The 25,174-nt window shown below is 51.3% G+C and overlaps 1 protein-coding gene across 1 annotated transcript in view; it reads right to left on the reverse strand.

Moving 5' to 3' along the window:
* Positions 1–514: 514 nt before the first annotated feature.
* Positions 515–25,174, reverse strand: part of LOC135964640 (SH3 domain and tetratricopeptide repeat-containing protein 1-like) — a 55,413-nt gene continuing 30,753 nt past the window's right edge. The window contains exons 3-7 of the mRNA XM_073999921.1: positions 8,885–9,034; positions 5,652–5,774; positions 4,789–4,945; positions 3,632–3,827; positions 515–899 (exon numbers count right to left, since the gene is read on the reverse strand). Of these exons, the coding sequence (XP_073856022.1) occupies positions 3,676–3,827; positions 4,789–4,945; positions 5,652–5,774; positions 8,885–9,034 (582 nt within the window). The 3' untranslated portion in view covers positions 515–899; positions 3,632–3,675. The remainder of the gene's footprint in view (positions 900–3,631; positions 3,828–4,788; positions 4,946–5,651; positions 5,775–8,884; positions 9,035–25,174) is intronic.

A 25,174-nucleotide genomic window follows, 5' to 3' on the forward strand; every position in this document is an offset into this window, starting at 1 on the left:
CCCGGGGCCACCGTCACTGGCCTGTGGCTCTCCTGACACCACAAGAGAGGTCCAGGAGCTGACCTTGGGTCCTAATGGGGGACACCTTCCTGGCTGCAGGCTGGCAGGGTGGTGTGGTGGTCAGTGTACTGGGCTCTGCGTCTCTGCCCCTACCTGCTGTGTGACGGTGGGCCAGACACCTAACCTCTCTGTGCCTCTATTTCTTCAATGGCAAACAGGGACACTAGCAGCCCCCACATCCGGGCACAGTGGCCTGAAGGTTAAAGTCAAGGGCGGCACGAGACCTACAGTAAAAGTTCTGAGCAGGGAGGGCAGGGAGCTGCCCAGAGAGTTCCACCACCATCTCCCCTCTGGCCACCGAGGAAACCGAGGCTCATGGTGACTTGGCCCAGGTCTGTTGGACTCATGGTCCTTCTCATCCCCAAGATCAGAGGGCTGCCACCAGGGAAGGAGCTGGCCCCTAGACACAGCCCAGGAAGCACACAGGGAAGGATGCCCTGGGGACTTCGGTATGTTATTGCAAAGAAAAATTTATTGCTATTTGAACCCTGCTTTCATGCCCCATTTCCCAGAAAATGAGCCACGGGAGACACCAGGAGAGGGAGGAGACCGTCCTCCTTGCACAAAACCCACACCCTCGGATGCCGTCCTCAGTGAGGGTGGCTGGGGGCCAACCAGGGGGCCCACCCGCAGAGTGGCAGAGGAGGCAGGTTGACCCTGCGGACGTTGAGCTCTGTGGCAAAGGTCCTGGCCTTCTGGTAGAAGAGGAGCGACTTCTTACGGTCCAGGAGGAAGTTGTGGGAGACGGTGGCCGGCCGCTTGTAGATCTTCAGCTGTGCCTTCTTGTTGCCCAGGTCCACGGCGGCTGCCAGTGCCAGCTGGTAGTACTCAAACGGGTCCTGAAGGGGACAGGTCATGCTCAGCAAAAGGGGGACTCGGAGCCCGTCTTCCCAGAGGCCGTTCCTGTCTCCAGGTCATTCCACGTGTCCAGCCAATGCTGGCTCACCCCATGAGCCCCGAAACCTGTTACACTGCTGTGGTCTCAGCTGCAGGAAGTGGGGACGACCCTTACACCCCTGGAAGCCTTCCTGACTGCCCCTACGCCCCACTCACCCCAAGCCTCCTGCCCCAGTGCCACCCTCTCCGCAGGCAGTGGCTGCTTTCCCCATGGGCTGAGGTCAGGGCAGATCCTGCCTGCTCTGAGAGTTCCGTGCAGGACCCGTGGCTCCGAGCCTCAGCAGGGGCACAGCGTTGAGTGACCCAGGCTCCCCTCTGGCCCCTGTCCATGCTGACCATTTCCAGGCCCTCCACGGGACAGGCCAGGTACAAAACGATCTCACAGGTGTCCTCTCTGGCAATGTTCCCTGAAATATTGACGGAGTGTGACGCCCCAGACATCCAGTCCCATTTTCAATGCATCTTTGGCCCAAACTCACCATCCCTGGGTTGGGATGCCGCCTCCCAGACCTCCTCCTTGACCCTCCCATCCCCCACCCGGCTTCTCCCCAGGCGCCTCCTCCACATGGGGGTCACCCAAGGAACCTCTCTGAGACCCATGCCTGGCCTGTCCCTCTTTACCATCTCAAGATGGCTCCCAGGGTCAAGGACAAAGTCCAAGATGTAGCAAGTCCATTCCCCCACTGCCCCGCCCCACACACGGAGCAGGGGCGTGAGAAGGCCCCGAGTCACCGCCACTGCTCATCCAACGCCCCCGGCCCAGCCGAACACTGGACTCTGTGCCAGGTGCGTGGCTGAGCCTAACGTCCTTGCTCCCAGTCTGAGGGACCTGGGAGTAAACACTGACCACACAGGGTGGCCCAGGCTGTGGCAGAGGGAAGCCCAGGAGCCTGTGGGGGGCCCAGGAGGCCCCAGACTCAGCCGGGGGTGGAAGGCAAAGGCTTCCTGAAGGGGTGGGGGCAACCCAACTAAACAGGAAGGAGCCAGCCAATGCATATGTCTCTGCATGTGCCTGTGCATGTGCTTGTGCATTTGTGTGCCTGTGTGCATGCCTGTGTGTGCGTGTGCCTGTGCCCGTGTGCATTTGCGTGTGCATTTCCATGTGCCTGTAGTGTGTGCAACAGCTAGTGAGTGGCAGGCTGAGCCAGGACACACCTAATCTTCCCTATTCCAGGGCTCACTCTCACGTGTACACTAAAGGCGACCCCATTTTAGAGGCAATCGGCAAAGATGCCCATTTACCCCTGCCTCTCTGCCAGCCTTCCAGGCCCCATGCAGCCCGGCGTTTTCTCCTACTCCTCTGGGCCCTGGGTCCAGAGCCTCCTATACAAGGAGGAGGGTGTAGCCTTGGAAAGACAGCCGCCCTTAGGGAATTCCAAGGGGGCCTCCCTGTGGGAAGCTGGCCTGCACTGACAGCATAGTCACGACGAGGCCCAGAGGGCTGTGCATGGGAAGGAGGTGAAGGAGGCCTCTGCCCCTCAACCCCAACCGTGGACTTTGGCCTCTCAGGTACTACTTGGCCCTTTCCTTCCTCCTGGGCAGGCGGAGTGGGCGGCAGCCTTGACCAAGAGAGATAAAGGCCTCTTCTGGGAGGCCCGTCTCCCTGGGTCCCAGGCGAGCCCCTGAGCGGTGAGCAGCGTCCCTCTGGGTCTGACACTTGGCACCTCCCTGTCTGGCTGGGACTTGGGAGGCCACAGGGACCACTTCTGACCACCAGGTGTCGCCAGCACTGGGCGGGGGCCTCCAGGGCAGCCCCAGGCCTGCGGGTGGGGGATACGGGGCGAGGTCGTAGGGCTGCCCCAGATCCTCATGTTGTTCTAAGGACCCCAAGATCTCGGCCCCTGGACTGGAGTGCCCTGGCCCCTCAGCCCATAAGGAGCACTGATGCGGTGCCGGTGCGATGCTGAGGAGGGGCGGTGCCTGCTGGGCAGAGGGGTGGAGACACGCCAGGTCTGAACCTGACAGTCCCAGCTCTCCACCCCTGCAGGGCTGGGGGCAGAGGGAGCACAGCACCTCCGCTCCAGACAGACCCGACCCAGCAAGGCCTCAGCCTGGCTGGCTGGGGCCCCGCCCCACTGCACCTGCCCTGAGCTGGGGTTTCCCTGTCTGTGAACCCGATGGTAAGACACTGGTCCCACCCCACCCTTCCTGGGTGATGTGAAGATTCAAGGTGTCTCGGGACTCCAGGAAGGAGTTGCTCAGTACAGGCTGGCACCCTGGGCAGGCTTCCTAGAGGAGGCGCCAGGATTTGGGTTGGATCTTGCAACGTGGATTCAATGTCAAGATGATGTGGTCCTCCGAAATGTCCTTCTCCCGACCCTGTTTTCTTTGTTAAATGCAACTTGACACTTGACTGTCAAGACTCAGTTTTGGTGTCACCTCCTCCAGGAGGGTCCCCCTGACTACAATCCGCCTTCTTTACCCAGGGGCCACCATTGCCCACTCATGTGTCAGCCTCCCTGGCTGAGACTGAGTTCTTGAGGGTGGGGACTGGCCAGCTTGGGAGCTGGGTTGTATCTGCTAACATTGCCGGTTCCTCCAGCCGCATGCAGAGCTCCAGGGAGGCCACTGGGCCATTCCTAAGGTAGGCTGGAACCCAGGAATCTGGGGTCTGGGTGGAGATCCCACTCCAAGGGGGCCGGGAACACCCCGAGCCCTGCCCCTCCCCACCCACCTTCAGGTCATAGAAGATGATGTCACCGAGCACCAGGTACACCTTCACGTAGTAGAGGGTCTCCTCGTCGAACTCCAGTGGCGAGTTGCAGAGCTACAGGGCCTTGAGGTAGAAGTGCTCTGCCAGCTTGCCCTGGCCCAGCTGATGGTGCAGGGCGGCCAGCGGTGGTAGGCCACGTGCTCGTTCAGCCGGTCCCCTGGGGTGCAGGCCAAAGGGGCAGGTGTGAGGAAGTGGCTCCCTGGGGCAGGGAGGGCACAGGCCCCTCAGGAGCAGGTATGCAGACCCCGGGCAGCACCTAGCTTGCCTCCAAGCACCTGCGGTCGCCTGGGCAGCTCTGGCTAGTCCCTTCCAGGTTCCCAGACTCACTTTCCCATCTGCAAAGCAGAACTAATAAGGCCTGCCCCTGTCTACTGTGAGGCTTTGTCAAAGTCGGACTTGGATGGCCCAGCTCTGTGCCTACACATAGCCACCTGCCTTTGCTCACTGGTTTTAACCAGGGGAGCCCAAAAGCCATGCAGTCCAGGTGCTCCCGGGCACCCCGGCTCCAGGCAACCCACAGACGTGACATCCGACTCCTCCTGCGTGTGTCACAATCAGAGCCCCCTACTTTGGGGAGTCAGCTGCACACCTACTGTGTACTGGGCCACGGGGCACAAGGTGCTGGGGCATGCGGCCTGCCTAGGGTTCCCTGTCTCTGGAGGGGGACAGACGACCCTGGCACAGCACCAGGGGATGCCCGGCCTTAAGGTGCCGACTGCTGGAAGGAGAACTGGGATTTTATCAGCCAGAGAGCCGTGTGGTTGATGAGGTTGGGTAGGGCACAAGAGAAAGGGAATGTGCCACTCAGCCTGGCACATACAGGGACCAACGAGATGCCTGGCATGTCTGGAAGGCAGAGGGCACACTGGGCGGCCCTTGTGGTCAGCAGCGGGAACAGGCAGAGGAAACAGAGCTCAGTCAGGCAGGGAGCTCTGCACTGCGTGAGACACCTCGGGCCGTGCCCCACAGCTAGACGGGGAAGCCAGTTGGGCAGATCTGCCTGCCTGGACAGGAGACCAGGAAAATCCAGCAGCTGTTTCAGCTCCTGCCCTGCAGACCTGGAGGCTGGGCTCTGGCAAAGTGTGGGTCCTGGCAGGGTGGGGGCTCAGGGGACTTACCCAGAGTGATGCTGGGTGCTAGGGCCATGTAGGCAAACTCCAAGCCATCCTGGGGCTTCTCCAGTGTGGCCAGGAGTGCCACCAGCTTGTTGCACAGCTGTAGCTGCAGCTCCGCCTTGCAGTTGCCCGTAGTCACTGCCAGGGCCAGGACCCGGTCCTACCACACAGGCAGGTGGCTCAGGTTTCCCACAGCACCCACCTTGCCCAGTGCCCTCCTCAGAGCTCAAACATGTGCTTGGAGCTTCCCACGCCCCAGCTACCCCTGCACCTCCACACAGCTCTGTGCTCTGGGATAACACACAGTTCAGACACCCAAGTTGGGGGCTGAAGAGTCACCTGAGGCCCATCCAGCTACACCCAGCAGCCTCAGACCAGCCTTTCCCACCTGGGCACCAGGGGGTCTGGCTGGGGGGAGCCAGCACTCCTCTCTGCTCTAAAAACACCGCATTTATCTGTGCCCAGGGCTGAGCCACACCGTGAGCTCAGAGGAAGGGAGAAGCTGTCCCACTTCGGGGTGCAAGCAGACCTGGGCCTCCCACTGACATGCTGTGTGTCCTTTGACATGTCCCTGTGCCTCTCTGAGCCTCAGCTTCCTCATCTGGAAGATGGGGACAGAACTTCCAGCTCATGGTTGCTTGAGATCATCAGGTACAAGGGTAGAGCCATTGTCACATCCAGGCCCCAAAAGTTTGTCCCGGGCAGGGGCATGGTCAATATCATTCCCGGTGAGACCACTTGGAAACTGAGCAGGTGCATGGGTGGCCCTGCCTCCAGGTGGGAGGCCTCTGCCCTGCCACACCTGTGCCTCAGCCCTCCAGGTGCTCCCCTGAGGCCCACCCACATCAGCCCACAGACCAGCTCACCCGGTAGAAGGACACGGCTTTCTCCCGCTCCCAGGCCCCATTGAAGAAGATGTCTCCAGCTGCCTCAAACAGCTCCAGCCTCAGGCTGGGGTCGCCTGTGTACAGGACCACATTCTGTGCCACCTGAAAGGAGACAGAAGTTCCCTCAAGACCCACACCTGGCGAGGTGGCCACGCCCACCTTTGCCAGCCTCCTTCCTCTCACACACTACAGGTACACCTGAGCATTTTTCAGGCTCTGTGCATTAGCGATGCCCCCACCACTGGCGTGAGGACAATGAACTGATGCACCTGAGTGCCAGGAGGTGACTGAGCAGCTGCAGCCCAGGAGCCCGACACCCGTGAATCCTACCACCAGGGCTAGGCCTAGCCCACTCCGCCTGTACTCAAACCAGTCTCCGTGGCCCCCAGATAGCTGGGAGCCCATCCCCTGGCTCCTTTCTGGGTTGCCACATCCCTGCCACATCAACAGTGTTTGTGGGTGGGCCGGGTCCCCTCTTGGCCATGAGCTCTTGATCCCTCTCCTCAGCTCAAGGAGGTATACAGCAGGTGCTCAATCACGAAAGCTTCACCAGGCTGGTGAGCTTCACAATTTGTTCCAGATCACACTGTGTTTGTGAAAGCCGCTGAAAACAGCCACTATGATAGATTCATTTTGTCAGGAGATGTGCCACGTGTCGCTTGGAGCAAGTTCTTCTGTGTGTTAACTGAGTGGTCACATTATTTGAGCATGTGCTGTACACCAGCAGGTGCTGGGCACTGTGAGGGGCCGCGCCTCTGCCCTCAGGGAGAAGATGCTGGCCACTGGGGGAGGATGTGCAGGAACCAGTTGGAGGGAGGGAAAAGGCACACAACAGGTGCTCAGCAGTGGCTTAGGAATGAGTGGATGGATGGATGAATGGATGAGGAGATGTAGACACATGGATGGATGGATGGGTGTGTGGATAGATTAATGCTGGGATGGATGGATGGATGGATGGATGGATGGATGGATGAATGGATGGACGGATGGATGAATGGATGGACGGACGGATGGGTGGATGGACGGACGGATGGGTGGATGGATGGATGGATGGATGGATGGGTGGGTGGGTGGAATGATGTATGTATGTCTGCATGTATGTATGGGTGGGTAGATAATGTATGGATGGGTGGAGGGTAGATGATGTATGTGCATATTGATGGCTAGATGGTGGATAGACGAATGTATGGATAAACCAATGGACAGATAGATGAATGGAGGGATGGATTAATAGGTAGAGTAGTGGGTGGATGGATGAATGATGGATGGATGGACGAACAGTGAATGGATGGATGGGAGAAAGGATGGATGATGGAAGGATGGATGGATGATGGATGGATGGATGAATGAATGGGTGGATGGATGATGGATGGATGGAAGGATGAACAGGTGGATGGATGGATGATGGAAGCATGGATGGATAATGGAAGCATGGTTGGATGATGGATGGATGGATGAATGGATAAATGGATATGTGGATGGATGGTGGATAGATGGAAGGATAAACAGGTGAATGGATGGATGATGGAAGGATGAATGGACGGATGGATGGATGAACAGGTGAATGGATGGATAGACGGGTGAATGGATGGATAAAAGGATGGAAGAATGATGGATGGATGAATGGACAAATGGATGAATGGACAGATAGACGGATGATGGATGGATGGATGATGGATGGATGGATGGATGGATGGATGGATGGATGGATGATGGATGGATGGAAGGATGAACAGATGAATGGATGGATGATGGAAGGATGGATGGATGAATGGATAAATGGATAGATGGATGAATGATGGATGGATGGAAGGATGAACAGGAGGTGAGTGTGATGGATGGATGAATGATGGATGGATGAATGGTGGATGGATGGAAGGATGAACAGTTGGACGGATGGAAGGATGAACAGGTGGATGGATGAAAGGATGAACAGGTCGATGGATGGAAGGATGGAAGGATGAACAGGTGAATGGATGGTTGATGGAAGGATGAATGGACGGATGGATGGATCAACAGGTGAATGGATGGATAGACGGGTGAATGGATGGATGATGAATGGATGGATGATATAAGAATGGATGATAAAAGGATGGATGATATAAGAATGGATGGATGAATGGACAGATGGATGGATGATGGCTGGATGGATGATGGATGGATGAATGGATAAATGGATGGATGGATGGATGATGGATGGATGGAAGAATGAACAGGTGAATGGATGGATGATGGAAGGATGGATGATGGAAAGATGGATGGATGATGGAAGGATGGATGGATGAATGGACGAACAGGTGGATGGATGGTGGCTGAATGAATGGATGATAAAAGAATGGATGAATGATGGATGGATGAATGGATGGATGGATGGATGGATGGATGGATGATGGATGGATGAATGGAAGAAAGAACAGGTGAATGGAAGGATGAACAGGTGAATGGATGGATGAACAGGTGAATGGATGGATGCTAGAAGGAAGGACGGATGGATGGATGGAAGGATGAGCAGGCGAGTGGATGAATGACGGAAGGATGGATGGATGATAGATGGATGGATGGATGATGGATGAATGGATGGATGGAAGAATGAACAGGTGAATGGATGATGGAAGGATGGAAGAATGGATGGAGGGATGGATGGATAGGTGAATGGACGGATCATGGATATATGGAAGATGGTTGGATGGATACTGGAAAGATGGATGGAAGGATGGATAGAAGGATGGTCGAACAGGTGAATGGATGGACGAAGAGGTGAACAGAAGAATGATGGATGGATGGATGGATAGAAGGATGAACAGTTGGATGGATGATGGAAAGATAGATGGAAGGATGGATGGATGGACGAACAGGTGAATGGATGGACGAATAGGTGAATGGGTGGATGTACAAGTGAATGGATGGATGATAAAAGGATGGATGGATGATAGATGGATGGAGGGATGAATGATGGATGGATGGATGGATGGATGCTTGGAAAGATGAACAGGTGAATGGATGGATGATGGAAGGATGGAAGGATGGATGGATGGATGGATGGAAGGACCCACAGGTGTATGGGAAGACGACGGAAGAATGGATGGATGGATGGATGGATGATGGATGTATAGATGGAAGGATGAGCAGGTAAATAGATGATGGAAGGATGAATGGATGGGTGGATGGAGAGTCAACAACACAGGGGTCCTCCTGCATCCCTTGCCACTCACCTGGATGTACAGGTCCACCAGCTCGCTCTGCCGCAGGATGTAATAGATCTTCCCTGCTTGCAGCCAGGCATGCGCCTCCTTCTCTTCCTTCTGAAGGTCAATGAAAATCCCCAGACTTCCTTGGTGTAGTCCAGAGTGGATTTGTAGGCCCTGGAATCAGACACAGGTGTCAGAACAAGGGTTCTCATCCTCCTGGAACCAGTCTGCCTCCTCCCTTGGGTCTGGTGACAGATGAATCTAGAATGTGCATACTGGGAACGGCCCTCTTGTGTGTGCAGTGTTCTGCTCTTCCCAGGCTGCTGGGAGGGCCAGGGTGAACACACATGGCATGGAAAAGATGAAGGACATCCTTCAGAGGGAATCGAGCATCATGCTGCCCTGTGGCAGGAGGAGTGTGCTAGTCCATCTCCCCTGCCTCCCAGACATGACCTGTGTCTTCTCCAGACGCACCAGGAGCCGTTAGTGTTCAGAGGCTATCTGGGCCGATGGTTCTCAAGGTGTGCAGGCATCACAGTCACCCGGAGGCCAGTCCTTATAGCTTGCTGGCCCTGCCCACAGAGCTTCCGGCTCCACAGGCCTGGGGCAGGCCCTAGAACTCCCACTTGCCACAAGCTCCTAGGTGACATGGATGCTGTTCTACTGGTCCAGGGACTACACTTTGAGAAGCATGGCTCTAGCACACTGGCCCATTTTCCTTCTGTGAACCTGAGACCAAGACTGGAGGCAGTCTCCTGGGTCCCCATGGAATCTGGCTCCTTCCCTGCCCTCTCAGTAAGTCCGACACTCGAGGGGGTGTGACTGCAGCAATGTCACTGGGCCCTGTGGGTGGGGTGGCCAGGGCCATGGTTACCCCACCAGGTCAGGATGCTTGGGGGAAGCCGAGTAGGCCACAAATGGGACGTGAGACCTTGAAACCCTGTCCCAGGGAAGCAGGTGACACAACTGGCTCTGTCTTCTGTGAGAGAGAAGCCACAGGTGGCTGCTGTGGTCACATTTAAGGGGACAGATGAAGGCCAGGAGTGAAGATTTGGGGCAGGCAGAGGTCAGAGGACAAAAGCCATCATAGTAGGAAGAACAGCCCAGAGTGCACGTACTGCCTCTGCTGGGGTTGAGATGACCTTTGACCCAACAAGGGAGGCTCAAGCTGGGACTCACGGGCCAGCAGCAGCCCTGGGATGACCCCAGGCCCACCAGCTCAAAACATCTGATGCCAAGGAACCAAATGATCAAAAGGAGAGGGGTTGCTGGTGTCCTGGGCCAGCTTCCCTTTGCCCCCCTCCCTGCCCTGCCCACCCCCACCTCCACCACTGCAAAGCCAGCCCTTACCGCTTGGTGCCCAGGGACAGGTAGAGTTGACTGATGGTCTCCAGGAGCTGCCCCTCCAGCACCTTGCCGGCCACCTTGCGGGCCAGGGAGAGCTGGAGCTCATGGTAGATGACACACTGGGCCTCGGTGGGCATGACGGTGCTGTAGAAGTAGCACAGCCAGTGGACGGCCCGCAACTGGCCTGGGCAGAAGACAAAATGGAAGACGTTAGTCTCCCAGCATCGAAGCGAGGCTGGCTGGGCTCGGAGGCCCCTGCGCCGTGCTTGCCTCTTTCACACCTCTGTGAGTCTGGGCCCCATAGGCGGGGAGACTGAGCGCAGATAGGCCATGCACCCGTGCCAGGGCAGACACCGAGCACACAGTCACATGGGCACACCTTGGTGCAGAGGCTCATGGTAGAGGCCAGCCTTCTTTACAACTCCCAGGGCCGAGGTCCTGGCCAGGCTCGGCCCCTGCACCAGGCCATCTATTTCTGCTTCACAAAGCCCCTCAGGCCAGGACCAGGGCCGCCTTCAGCCTGAGCTGATGAGGCCAGGGGCACAAGTAGACCCTGTCACCGATGGAACCCTGAGAGAGCAAAGCCAAGCGTCATGTCTGCCACACACGGCATCATGTTGGCGGAATGGGGTTCAAAGCCGGCCCCTGGCGTTCCCACACATGCTTCTCTCATGCAACCAGGCTCCCAAGCCACATGCTCACTGGCCTCTCCCAAAGTCAGGGCGCTGGGAACGGTGGAAAGCTTCTGATTTTCTAGTGCCAGAAACATTCCGGAGATTAACACAGGAAACCAGGTACGCTGAATGGACATCTGTTACACACGCCACCCAACAACAGCTGAATACACAGTCCTCTCAAGCACCCAGGGGACATTCCCCATGACAGACCATGTGCCAGGCCACAAAATGAGCCGCAGTGAATGGAGAAGGACTGAGACCGAAGCAGAGGTGTTCTTCAGCTGTACTGGCACGAAACTGGAAATCAACAGTGAAGGAAATGTGAGAAATTCAAACATATGTGGAAATTACACACTCCTAAACAACCAGTGAGTCAAAGAGACCATCAGGGAAACTGAAAACTAATTTGAGAAGAATGCAAACAAATGCACAGCCCGGGACAGCGCAGTGGTTCACGCCTGTCATCCCAGCACTGTGGGAGGCCGAGGTGGGAGGATCGCTTGAGTCCAGGAGTTTGAGATCAGCCTGGGAAACATGGTGAAATTCCATCTCTATAAAAAAATAAAATATAAAAATTAGCCGGGTGCGGTGGTGCACGTCTGTAATCCTAGCTAGCTACTTGGGAGGCTGAAGCATGAGAATGGCTTGTACCTGGGTAGAAGTTGCAGTGAGCCAAGATTGCACCACTGCATCCCACCCTGGGCATTAGAGCAAAATTCTGCCTTTAAAAAAAAAAAATAGCACAGTGTATCAAAAATTCCAAGATGCAGCTAAGGCAGTGCTGAAAGGGAAATTTATAACTGTAAATGTCTACATTCAAAGAAAGAAGAAAAATCTCAAATCAAAAACCTAACCTTCCACCTTGAGAAACTAGAAAAAGAATGAACTAAACCCAAAGCAAATAAAAGGAAGAAAATAATAAACATGAGAGTGGAAATGGGAAGTAAAAATACAGAGAATGGAAAAACAAAAGAGATAATCAACAGAACCAAAAGTGAGTTTACTGAAAATAGTAACAAAATTAACAAATCTTTCACCAGACTGACCAAGAAAAGAAAGATGGGACACAAATGACTAAAATCAGAGACTGAGCTCCATGGCTGACGCCTGTCATCCCAGAGCTTTGTGAGGCCGAGGTGGAAGGATCGCTGAGGCCAGCATTCAAGACCAGCCTGGGGGAACATGATGAGACCCCATCTCTAATAAAAAGAAATAAATAAAAAATTAAAAACCCAAGTTTCTCAAATCAGAAATGAAAGAGGAAACATTATTGCTGACCTGACAGAAATAAAAGGATTCCATGAAAACACTACGAACAATTGTACACCAACAAATCAGACCATCTAGACACAACAGCCAAGCTCCTAGAAGGACACAAACTACCAAAAGTGACTCAAAAATGACCCCGAGTAAGCATGTGGGGTAGCAGCCCCGCCCTCGGTCTCCTCGACCGTTCAGCGCGGGGTGGGGAGACAGGAAAGCATGATCCCCGTTCCCTGGCCTGCATTTCCAAGTCTGAATCCCCCAGCACCCCAGGGAGGGCCTCCTAGGAGGAGGTGCCACAGGCTATTATGCCACGAGCAACCGGAGGCTGCAGTGGGGGCTGGGGCGCTGGATTCCTGGAGGGTCTCCTTCCAGTCAGAGAATGCCCCTGGGGAAGAAGCCTGGGTCTGAACCGGGGCCCCTTCACACGGTCCTTTCCAAAATCTCATCCCTCCTAGGGCCAGGAGTGGGTGCCAGGCCTGTGCTGGGAAATGGGCAGATTTGGCCACAGCCCCTGGGACTCTGGTCCAGGCCACAGGAGGCATCTCTGAGTGGTCTCACTATGCCATGACAAACCGCTGCAAGGCAGAGGGGACCCACAACAGTATCCCTTGTCTCGGCCATTTCCCTGGACTCAACTTCCTCATCTATCCTCTGCGGCCTAGATTTCAGACAGCCCTGCCCACCTACTGTCTGTCTGTTCACTGCTCAGTCTGCAGTGACTGTTCGATAGCACTCCATGGCTCCCCAGTGCTCTTGGGGAAAAGGCCAAGCCACAGCCTGAGGCCCCAGGCCCTGCTTAGCTCTCCAGAAGAGCTTCTCACCATCCAGCACCCAAACCACCCACTCCTAACTCTGCACCTCCCTGCATAAGCCCTGCTCACTCACCCCCGCTCACACCCCACTTATCCCCGCTCACACTTCCGCTCACTCACCCCAATCACACCTCCGCTCACTCACCCCCACTCAGTCATCCCCGCTCACGCTCCCACTCACTCACCCCATCACACCTCCGCTCACTCACCCCCACTCACTCATCTCCATTCACACTCCCGCTTACTCACCCCCACTCACACCACCACACCCCACTCATCCCCGCTCACACTCCTGCTCACTCACCCCCATCACACCTCTGCTCACTCACCCCCACTCACTCATCCCTGCTCACTCACCCCAATCACACTTCCGCTCACTCACTACCACTCACTCATCCCCGCTCTCTCTCCCGTTCACTCATCCCCACTCACCCACCCCCACTCAATCACCCCCGCTCACACCCCCTTCATCGCCGCTCACTCATCCCCACTCGCTCACCCCTGCTCACACCCCACTCAAACCCGCTCACACTCCCACTCACTCACCCCCATCACACCTCCGCTCCCTCACCCCCACTCACTCACCACCACTCACCCACACTCGCTCATCCCTGGTCCTTCACACAGGCTACACCACCAGCCCCTCCCCCACCACCTATTACTTGACTAAATCCTCTCAACCCTCTGGTCCCAGACTAAAGAGGCTTCCCTAACCCGGGGCCAAGTGCTGGCCCGCCATCACACCACTTACCCTTTTGTGGCTTCTCTGGCCTAAAGCTCACATTCCCACGCTCAGTCCCTGCCACCCGAGGACCCCACAAGCCCCATTTGTGGGTGGGGCCTGGCACACAGTGCACAACGAGCTGCTTTTGCATGAACTGCTCTGCGGCTTTGGGCAATCACCCGCCCCGTGTCCTCTGTGAAGTGGGATGACAGGTGCGCAGCCTGCCAACATACCAAGCAGATAACACGGGCACAAGAACCGGCGTTCACGGCCTGGCTCATGGAGGGGCCCCAAGTCCCAGCTCAGCAGAGCCTGCCTTGATCCCAGGGTTATGGCTAGGGATTCCCAGCACGCAGGACTTTCCGTGCTCAAGGCAGCATGGTCCCTGGGCAAACTGGGAAGAGCTGGCTGCCCCAGTAGGGCAGACAGCCTAGCCCTGTGTGGGAACCGCCTGTCTCCAGGGCGCTTGCCAACATCTGCTGCTGGCCATGACTCAGCACTTTCAATGGTGGAAAAACCACCACTTGTTTCTGAATCACAAACCCCAGGTGTGCCCTGACCTGAGTGGCCCCGGAAGGAGCACATGAGGAACCGGGGCACTCACTCTCCACATGGCCCATCCCCACAGAGACCAGAAGGGCCCACTCATAGTAGCCCTTGCCCTGCTGGGCCGGACCCTGGTGGGTGCAGAGGTGGCCCAGCTGCAGGAGCACGTGGTGAAGTCCTGGCCACACTCCCTGCAGGACAGCCTCGATAACAGCCGTACGGCCTCCAGGAGGTAGTGCTGGGCCATGCTGCTGGCACCCGCGTGCAGGCACAGGGTCCCGAAGTTGGCCAGCACCACTGCCTGGTTCCTCCGCTGGCCCAGGTCCTGAGCTGCCCGCAGGGTGTGGTAGTAGCCCTAGGCTGCCTGTCTCGTCCGGCCCAGCAGGGCAAGGGCTACTATGCCTTCAGAGCCACGTCTCTCTCTTGTCATCTAACCCATTTAAACTCTCCTTTCAAACTCTATGCCAGACCTAACCACTTCTCACCTTTCTCATCATTTCCAACCAGGTCCAGCCCTCATCATAGCGCTCTGGGTTACTGCAAAAGCCTCCAAAATCGCCAGGCACAGTGGCTCATGCTTGTAATCCCAGTACTTTGGTAGGCCAAGGTAGGTGGATCATCAGAGGTCAGGAGTTCAAGACCAGCCTGGCCAACATGGTGAAACCCCTTTACTAAAAATACAAAAAATTAGCCAAGCATGGTGGTGGGTGCCTGTAATCTCAGCTATTCAGGAGGCTGAAACAGGAGAATCACTTGAACTCAGAAGGCAGAGGTTACAGTGAGCCGATATCGTGCCATTGCACTCCAGGCTGGGTGACAAGAGCGAAACTCCATCTCAGAATGTTAAAAAAAAAAAAAAAGCTTCCCAACCCACGTCTCTCCTTCCACCTTTCACCCTGCCCTGCATTCTACCTTCCACTCTTAAACATTTCAGAAAAAAAAAATTATATCCACAGAGAGAGAAAGAGAAAGTAGAAATGGGGTGAAATGTTTGGGGAATCTGAGGGAAGAGTATATGGGAATTCTCTGTACTATTTTTGCAACTTTTCCATAAGTCTGGATTATTTTGAATTCAAGAGTTAAACAAAGAAAAAACAAAAACAAAAACAAAACTAAAACACTGTCTCCCTTTGTGAACCCATCCTGTCTTTCCCCTGGCAACTGAAGGACGCTCTCAACTAACACATCTATTTTTTCATGAACACTAAAAGAACCCTTGCCTAGTTTTGACTTTCTGTGCTTGGCAGTAGAAGTGTGTGTGTGTGTATTTCATATATATGTGTGTGTGTATATATGTGTGTGGTGTGTGTGTGTACATAGAGAGAGGGAGAAATACATATGTGTTTATATATATAGTATATTTACATTGGTAATGTATATAAATATAAATGTGTGTGTGTGTGTAGATATATATAATACATACCCGATAGCCTGTCCTTAACCTGTTTTAAACTTAGTCGGAAAAACACACACGTAAGCAGAGAATTTCAAAACAATATGATGAATATTTTGATCGAGGGATGTGTTGCTATGGAACACGCTGCTAAGACACAAAACCTCCTAGATGGGGCAATGAATGAACGAAGTTTTGCACCAATAGGCACCCCCTCTGATATCACCTCAAACGTTTATAGTTATATGCTTTTGCTTCCCCCAGGACCTCTGTTTCATAAGGGTTAGTCCTAGAGCCCAGCGAGTTCCTACTACAGCTGGCACACATATGCCATTCAAGAAACAGTGGCTGAGTGAATGACGAGTTAAGAACCATTTGTCAGCCAGTGCCCAGTAACATAACATGCACTGGTATGCAAATTATATTTTTGTTGAAAACAAGGGCAGGATCACAAATTATCTTTCCAGAGAAAGCAAACCTCAAAAGCTTCTTTACCCTACTAAAGCACGTTCTAAGAAGCTCCCCTTATATAAAAGAAAACCTCCTCATTCGTTATCAATGGCATGTAAACCTAATAAGCCTTCACCTCTGATGACATCTCTTCCATCCCCAGGGCTAGATGAAGGAGGTTCTGGAAACCCTGGTAGTTGTGAAGGTGGCTCCCAGCTCTGACAGTCTTGAACCCTGTGGGCGCGGGGGTCACACAGCAGAAGAACAGAGGAAAGCATCATCAGGCTTCAAATATGTTTGAACCAGAGATGGCAAATAGGCTGCAGCCAACTGAAAACACCAGAGATTCATGGTGGCCACCTGAGGGGTTGTGCTCTTAAAAAACAAAAATTAAAATTAAAAACTAAAAAATTAAAAAAGGAAGGGGTCAAGAATCCATCAGGTCTGACTGAGATGTGTATCAGTGACTAACACCCCGTATGGCAAAAGTACTCCGGTGCGCTTTGGGTACTCACAGCTTCAGCAGTATTCAAAGGCGTGTGCTTCCCTAAGACTAAGCCACGGGAATACCCCCCCAGCAACACTGCCAGGAGAAACGTCTCACATGGATTTGGCTAGAAATACAGTTGTCTTCAACAAATTAACACTGAATACATCCTGACTTATTAGAGCCTGTGAGAATGACATTCTCAATGATAACAGTTATCACTACAATCTCCAAACATCTGTGATCTACAAGGAGGAACTGTGACAGCGCAGGCCACGTGTCCAGACTGCTTCCCAGACTGCCTGTTACAGAATAAAAGAAATGAAATCCCCCCTAAGAATGTCTTCACTCACATTTAGCCAGTTGTTCCTTTGTGTGCATCTCTGTGCTAAAATGGCCATTCTTCCCCACAGCCTGAAGTCATACGCTAAAATCAATGAGACTCACATGAAGCCAGAAATGTGCAGATGCCAAGGAAACCAACACAAACGAAATGGGCTGGAGAGTGTGGCCAGGAGGATGGTACTTCCCAGGAAGCAATTACTTCATCTCTGCCCATGAAGCAGGCAGCTGTCACTGTCCCCCAGGCCCACGCCAGCCACTCGAAGTAGGTTCTAACCAAACTACCTCCAACAATCAACATAAATACACCACACAATTGGCTTCTGAAAGGACACCTTGCAACCAACAAGAAACTGTAAGCACAACTTTGAAAAACTGTGCAACTAAAATCCTTGGAAAGGGATCAACACTGCCACATTTTGACTCAAATACTGTTTCGTGGTAGCACTGCAATAATTCACTGAAACAAAAGAATGAATGAGGAATATGTTTATATAGGAATCAGAGGAAGCTTGACTAATCATTTAAAGAAATAGGTCAAGAAACTGCTAGGTTCAGATGCTACCGTGAGACACTGTCAGGGCCTTAGGCAAATTCACTTCTCTTGGTCCTGTTTCTAGGTTCATCAAAAATCAGCTTTGGACTAGGGAATCTGTTGCTTTCCAATGCCTTCCTTCTGTGATTCCAGCCCAGATTTTAGGACTGCTCTCCCACTTGGTATATGAAAGCATTTTCTATGTATAATAGCAAGAGTACATTTCTGTGTTGAATGCAGTTTGGGACCTACTCTATGAGGCAGAATATCATCATGTAATGTTAAGCATGATGACAAGGCGTACTCTAGATAAGGATAACACATAAGACATGGCCATACACCTGTGCGTGCCTGGCAGGGAGATGGGGAAGTCTCATTTAATGAAGCCGGGGTGCCTGTTGCACCTTAACATCCTCAGTCCACATCAAGTTCACAACGTTCTTCTGACATCAAACCACAGGTATCACATACTTTTCCATACTTTCCACCCAAGATTAAAATATGCAGAGCACCGTGATAAAGATGCCTCCATCCCCAGCATGTGGGCTCTCATTCTGTAGAATTACATACTTTCGGGGCAAAATGGTGACCAGGTTGCAGCGGCAAGCAAGACTGGGCTCCGTGGGGACAGCAGACCCTGCAGCAGCCACCACTCCTGTCGCCACAGTCTGATGCAGCTGCAGAGAAGCTGTGGCTGAGGCCATTCACTTTGTGAGAGAACCGCACAGGAGGGAAAAGCTAGGGAAGGTAGGGAACAGGGCAATGTCAGGCTTCTGAGCCCAAGCCAAGCCATCGCATCCCCTGTGACTTGCAAGTATATGCCCAGATGGCCTGAAGTAACTGATGAATCACACAAGAAGTGCAAATGCCCTGTCCCACCTTAACTGATGACATTCCACCACAAAAGAAGTGAAAATGGCCGGTTCTAGCCTTAAGTGATGATATTATCTTGTGAAATTCCTTTTCCTGGCTCATCCTGGCTCAAAAAGCTCCCACACTGAGCACCTTGTGACCCCCACTCCTGCCCAGAGAACAACCCCCTTTGACTGTAATTTTTTTACCTACCCAAATCCTATAAAATGGCCCCACCCTTATCTCCCTTCGATGACTCTTTTTCGGACTCAGCCCGCCTGCACCCGGGTGATTAAAATGCTTTATTGCTCACACAAAGCCTGTTTGGTGGTCTCTTCACAGGGACGCGCATGACACGCAGGTGCAGAGCCAGGGAAGGATCTGTGATGAGAACAGAAAGGAATGTGCCTCCCTGTACACATGCTCGGATTTTATGACAATGTGCGCAGGAGGCTGAACTGGATGCCTGAGAACATTCCTCCAAGTTCTTTTGCTGATTTTCTAAATATTGGTGTAAAATCTGAACTCAGACAAAAATTTTTTAAATCACTTAACATCTTTGTCTGGTGCTCAGCATCATGTCTACATGATCATCTAGAAAACCAACTTCTGTTCTAAGGCTCACATCCTCCTATAAAGTCCTAGGGATTTCACAAGGGAATGCACTTCTCATTCACATCAAGAACACACACAACTACCATTAAAGAAACGCTTAATTTGCTTACACAATTTTTTAAACACCCAGATTTGAAATACAATAGAGAAGACAACTTTTTGATAGCTCTGCTTTCCAAATGCGAACTGCCCATGGAGAAAATAACCTGCCGTGATTTCTAACCAGTCAACCACCTGTCTTCCCTGGCTGCAGTAGGAGCAATCTTTCTGAGCTCAGGATGAAAAAGAACCCAGCTGGTTAGGGGACAGAAAATCATCACTTCTCAGGGGGCTTCCCGGGTCCCAAATCCCCATGTGATACATGGAAGTAAAAAACTATCAATGACCAAGCATCTGAACGCTTATCCCACCTCGCCATCTGCTCCTCCTGCCATGCAAATTTAAAATTAATAAGCCTGCTATTAGAGAACAGAGTTGGTGCTGCATCTTTCTAAAATTATGGATAATTACCAGCCCACAATGGCTTCTAATCAGATTTGAGTGGTCCCTTAGACAGAAAGCTAAAGTGCCTCAGCCCTAAACTGAGAAGAAAACAGAAACTGAAATGCTCTAGATTTGATTTTTTCCCCCTTGTTCTAAAGTTGCTGTTCCCGAATCTCCTTCTACTGTCTTGTTCATAAAATGTATGAGAAACAGGGAAATTTAAAGACATGATAGAAATGGCCACTTTTTCTAGGTACAAACTTTGTGAACATGATTTTCAGCTGCTGGGCTTTTTCTCCACAAACTGTGAGCCTGGAGTACATTTTCTCCCTCGTGGTTATACATTCAGAGTCAGGGAAAGTGGCTTTAGCAGTAAAGAGGGGAGTGCAGTGAGAAGTGACCGGGCACTGAGAAGGGCAGACAGGGACTCTACCTCGGTGGCCTGCAGCACTCCTGGGCCTCGACCTTTACTTCTCTATCTGTACAAGGGATCTAAAGGCCCGTGATTCTAGAACACGACAGCTCTTCATACATACATACGCAAACATCACACGCCTATGTGAAAGCTGTGACACTTGGCTGATTTCCTGAAGAAGTTGTCTTGTATCATTTCTACTCAAGTACTCCGCCTCCTTCCAGACAAGTATCTGAGGATGATGGCCTATCCCACAGCAATGTGTGTAACCTCTCCTGCTTAGGATCCCTGTTCACATAGCATTTTCCAAAAGCATTTGGTGTGAAGTGACAGAAGAAAGAAGAAGGTTCTTTCAGCCCATTCATTCATTCATTCATTCATTCATTCAAAAAATATTGACTAACTATCTATGTGCCAGGAACTGGTGATATAACAGGGAACATATATTTTTGTAGGTAGAGACAGACAACCAAATAGTATGTTAAAGAGTGATCAATGCTGTAGAGGAAAATACACCAGGAAACAGGAAAGAAGAATACCCGTAGCCACCCTACACTGGGGTGACGCTAGCGTTACAAAATGGAAACAGTGGCCGGGCGCGGTGGCTCACACCTGTAATCTCAGCTCTTTGGGAGACTGAGGCAGGCAGATCACCCGAGTTCAGGAGTTCAAGATCGGCCTGACCAATACGGCGAAACTCTGTCTCTACTGAAAACATAAAAATTAGCTGGACGTGGTGGCACACACCTGTAATCCCAGTTACTCAGGAAGCTGAGGCACAAGAATCACTTGAACCTGGGAGGCAGAGGTTGGAGTGAGCCGAGATCGCGCCACTGCACTCCAGCCTGGGTGACAGAGCAAGACTCTGTCTCAAAAAAAAAGTAATAATAAAAACAAAATGTAAACAGAGAATAAGATACCAAAAGAAAGTACATGAACGATTAATTGTAACAAAACCCTTTGTAAGTTGATACTTTCCTTCCTGGATCCTTGTCCCTTACAAATGGAAAAAAAAGGGCGGATAGGGGGTAACATCAAAATGATGGTGATGTTTTAAGATGACTTCAGGTTTCAGATGTCTGACAGCCATACTCATGTACTTCAAGGAAAAATCTCTAGCTCTATCAGCCATCTGGGCAATGGTTTAATGTCTTTTTTTTTTTTTTTTCCAGAGGGTTTTTAAAATACAGGAAAATGTGTGTGTTTATTTGGTTGCTCTGTCCCTGCACACGTGCAAACTGTGCTAACAGGTTTTTCCATGTTTTGCTGAATTTGCCAGCTTGCCATAAACAGGCTTCCGTGTCTTAATTGTCTATAAATAGCACAAACACCCAAAAATGCAAATTAAGACAAGCTGACCCTTCAACTGCTGCTGCCATGACAGCAAGCGACAATTGGCCAAATCAATACGTGGAGACTGAAGCTGTCCGGCAGACAGCACAGGGTCCACTGCTTTTCCCATAGCATTTAAAGAAACAAGCAGAAACGGCTCTCCACACAGGACAGACACGTCCTTTGTCCTTTGAATAAATGCTGCCAATGCCCAAAATACTTTCTCCATCACACTATCTATATGGAATTCAAGTTCCTTCCAATACCATGAGTAACGCCAGTTATAGACTGTGTTTAGCCATAGTGACCCATTAGCATTCTTGTTCCTGTAAAATGTTGAAATAATAACATTGAGTGTGCACTCACGAGGTGCCAGGGTCTGGGTTTGATCTCGTTTAGTTGTCATTGAAATCCTGTAAGATCAGTACCATATTCTCTTATTTTTCATAGATGAGGAAACTGAGGCACAGAAAGGCTAAGTAAGTTGTCCATGGTCACAGGTTATTTAGGAACTTTTCTCCAAACTTTCAAAAGTTAACTACTGCCACTATTACAAATGAGTTTCTGTTTGTTTGTTTGTTTGTTTGTTTTTGAGACAGGGTCTTGCTCTGACCACGCTGGAGTGCAGTGGCGTGATGATGTTTCACTGCAGCCTCTACTTCCCGGGCTCAAGTGATTCTCACACCTCAGCCTCTCCAGTAGCTGGGATTACAGGCATGAGCCACCACACCTGGCTAATTTTTTAATTTTTATTTTTTGTAGGGATGGGGTTTCACCATGTTGCCCAGACTGGCTCCGAACTCTGGGCTCAAGAGATCCTCCCAGGTCGGCCTCCCAAAGTGCTGGGATTACAGGTGTAAGCCACTGTGCACAGCCCTACAAATGTGACTTGTACAAAGTCAGAGCAGTGAGCAGGAAGAGAACAGAGACTTCGGCGAGTCTCCTGGCTGTTGCAACACCATATCCCTCCTCCATACCGTAATGTGTCTGCACCCACCAAGCTCCTAGACGTTGAAGGCAGGCCAGCTCAGAGACGAAACAGAGTCAAGAAAGAGAAGATGCAGACATGCGTCCTGATTTCAGCTCGAGCGTGCATCTCTCCCCTGCAGCTGCACAGGCAGAAACCAGGGGCCGTGAGTCTGAGGCAGTGTGTTTGGTTCCTGGCAGGTAATCTTTTGGGAGACCATCCCATACAATTAGTGTTACACTTCTCAAAAAGGAAGTGTGACTTGTATAGAAAAATCGATTCCATTTGGGAGAAAGGTCTAATAAAAACACAAAAGGATAATACATTCATACAAAAAGAAATTCAATTCATCTGTCACAAACCGAAATCCCAAAGCCCTCTGGGCACACAGCTGCTTTTCTGAGCTGAAATTCAACTCCAGTTGAGAAACAGGTCAACTTTTCTAAAAAGATTTCTTTTTCACATGCCTTCAATAAAAATTCCTTTCCCTCACTTGTCATTTTCCAGATTTAATGGCTCTGTTGGCCTTCCTCTCATTTAGGCCATGAACACTGACTGCAAGTCTGCTACGGCCCAGACTCCAAGGGAGGCACCCTAGGGAACACAGATGACCGCAGCACAGCGACACCCTCAAGGAGCACACATGGGGAAGGCAAGATGATACCATCGCAGCCTTCACACACAAATGAACTTGGCATCCATATCCCGTCCCATTTCTAGAAAACAACGATGCTGAGTCAGTAAAATGTACTGAACAGCCTGCAGTATGGAGGCAGGCACGAGGGGGCTTCATGCGGGGAAGAGCACCTTCAGAAGGGGGCATGCAAGCAACGTGGAGGCAGGAGACGCCCCCATGCACAAGGGCCAGCCTGGGGGCCTGCAGAAATGCCCATGCATCTGGGAGGACGGAGAGAGGACAAGATACTTAAATGCTCCAAAATGAATAGAAGCCTCCCAAGAACCTCTCCCGAGATGGGGCAGGGATTTACAAAAGACCAAACCGAGCATGCGCAGTTACCTGAGCATAGCGCCACCAGAGCGAGCTATCCAGGAAGAAACAGGGTCATTAGAAGCCTGAGCCTCTACTCCCAGCTCTGCAACTCATTCACCCTATGACCTTGGTGAAGGCTCTTAGCTTCTGTGAGCCACAAGAGAATCACGGGAAAACAGAAGATATGAAAACTGCTCTGCCTTTTTCACAGAACTGCTGAGGGAATAAAATCAGATAATGGATTTTAAAATTCTCTGTGAATTACGAAGCAAAATACAAACGCATGAAATCATTCTTACCATTAACAACAGCACTGTCAAATTAAGAGCAGAGTTAAGACCACAGCATTTTCCACCCCCCGGCTCCCGAGAGAAATAGTGAGTCCAGCCGATGTATTTGGGCAACCCCAGTATCTAGGCTTTGAGAGCCTCAAACAGCTCATGAACTCTGACAGTATCGCTCCAGCCCAGTGCTCACTAAGTTCTCCAAGACAGCCAACTGACAGAAAATACTATAGATTTTTCAGCTGGGCTTGAAGCCCTCCAAGCTCACAGCACAGCTCAACAATGAAGAAGAGTTTTCTGCCACTAGGCTCAAAAGCTGGCTTTTGTAGATTCCCATAGAAAGAACATTCAAGGCCAGGCGTGGTGGCTTATGCCTGTAATCCCAGCAATTTGGGAAGCCGAGGCAGGAGGATCACCTGAGGTCAGAAGTTCAAGAACAGCCTGGCCAATATGGCGAAGCCCCGTCTGTACTAAAAATACTAAAATTAGCCGGGCATGCTGGCGGGAACCTGTAATCCCAGCTACTCGGGAGGCTGAGGCAGGAAAATCGTTGAACTCAGGAGGCTGAAGTTGCAGTGAGCTAAGATCACGCCACTGCACTCCAGCCTGGGTGACAAGAGCAAAACTCCATCTCAAAGAAAAATAAAAAAAAGAAAGAGCATTCTTTTTTGCTGATGTTAAGTTTCCTGTGCTTAATACAGAGAAATCATATAATACTGAAATCCTGAAAAACATATCATAAAAAGCATTTAGTGACTGAAAAGACATTCAATATAACCTGTAACAGTGAGTTCCCCTCCTCTCTCCAGCCAGCTCCACTAACGCTGTGACCCTTAACAATGCTTTCACTACCACAGAGGAAAATTAATAGGACCTCTTACCCCTCTCAGCTGACAGCTAAACCAGTGCTTCTCCCTGGGCTCACTAAAGATGACCTTTACCCAAAACCAGGCTGCAATGACCCTGTAGATGTTGACTAACAATTTCAAAATTCCCATATTCTTTGTCCACTCTTAAGGAAGATGAACTGAAGCCAGGGGTCTCCAAGTCAGAACTAACAGAGGCCTTAAACATCAGATGGCCCATCCCCTTCTTTGACAACCAGGGGATCTAAAGCTGAGCTTATGGAAGAAAACAGCCTGTTTAGTAACAAAGCAAAAACCAAAGCCTAGTCACTTAACCTCTGGTCTAGAACTCCTGCAACAACCCAACTCCCATACAGGATGAGTCTCCCTAACCAGAAACTCCGAAATCCACAACTTTTTTTCAGTGCTGACGTGACGCTCAAGGAAATGTTCATTGGAGCAGCTCAGATTCTGGATTTTTGAATTCAGGATGCTCAACCAGCATGTATAATACAAATATTCAAAAATCCAAAAATGTAAAAAAATCTGAGACACTTCTGGTTCCAAGCAGTTTGGATGAGGGATATTCAACCCGCATTTTTTTTTTTTTCCTCTAATGAAGGAAATTAAAAATGAGGACTGAGCAAAGTCATTCAATCCATACTAAAGTCATTCAATAGTTTAATTAGTACCCATTTAAAGTTAAGTGCTACCCACAGATATCTAAAAGGATGAACAAATACATGCCTACAATCCCAGAACTTTAGAAGGCCGAGGCGGGAGGATCATCTGATGTCAGGAGTTCAAGACCAGCCCAGCCAGCATGGTAAAACTCCATCTCTACTAAAAATGCAAAAATTAGCCAGGCGTGGTGGCGCATACCTGTTATCCCAGCTACTCGGGAGGCTGAGGCATGAGAATCACTTCAACCTGGGGGGAGCACGTTGCAGT

This window comes from Macaca fascicularis, chromosome 8, assembly GCF_037993035.2.
Source record: "Macaca fascicularis isolate 582-1 chromosome 8, T2T-MFA8v1.1".
Classification (NCBI taxonomy): domain Eukaryota; kingdom Metazoa; phylum Chordata; class Mammalia; order Primates; family Cercopithecidae; genus Macaca; species Macaca fascicularis.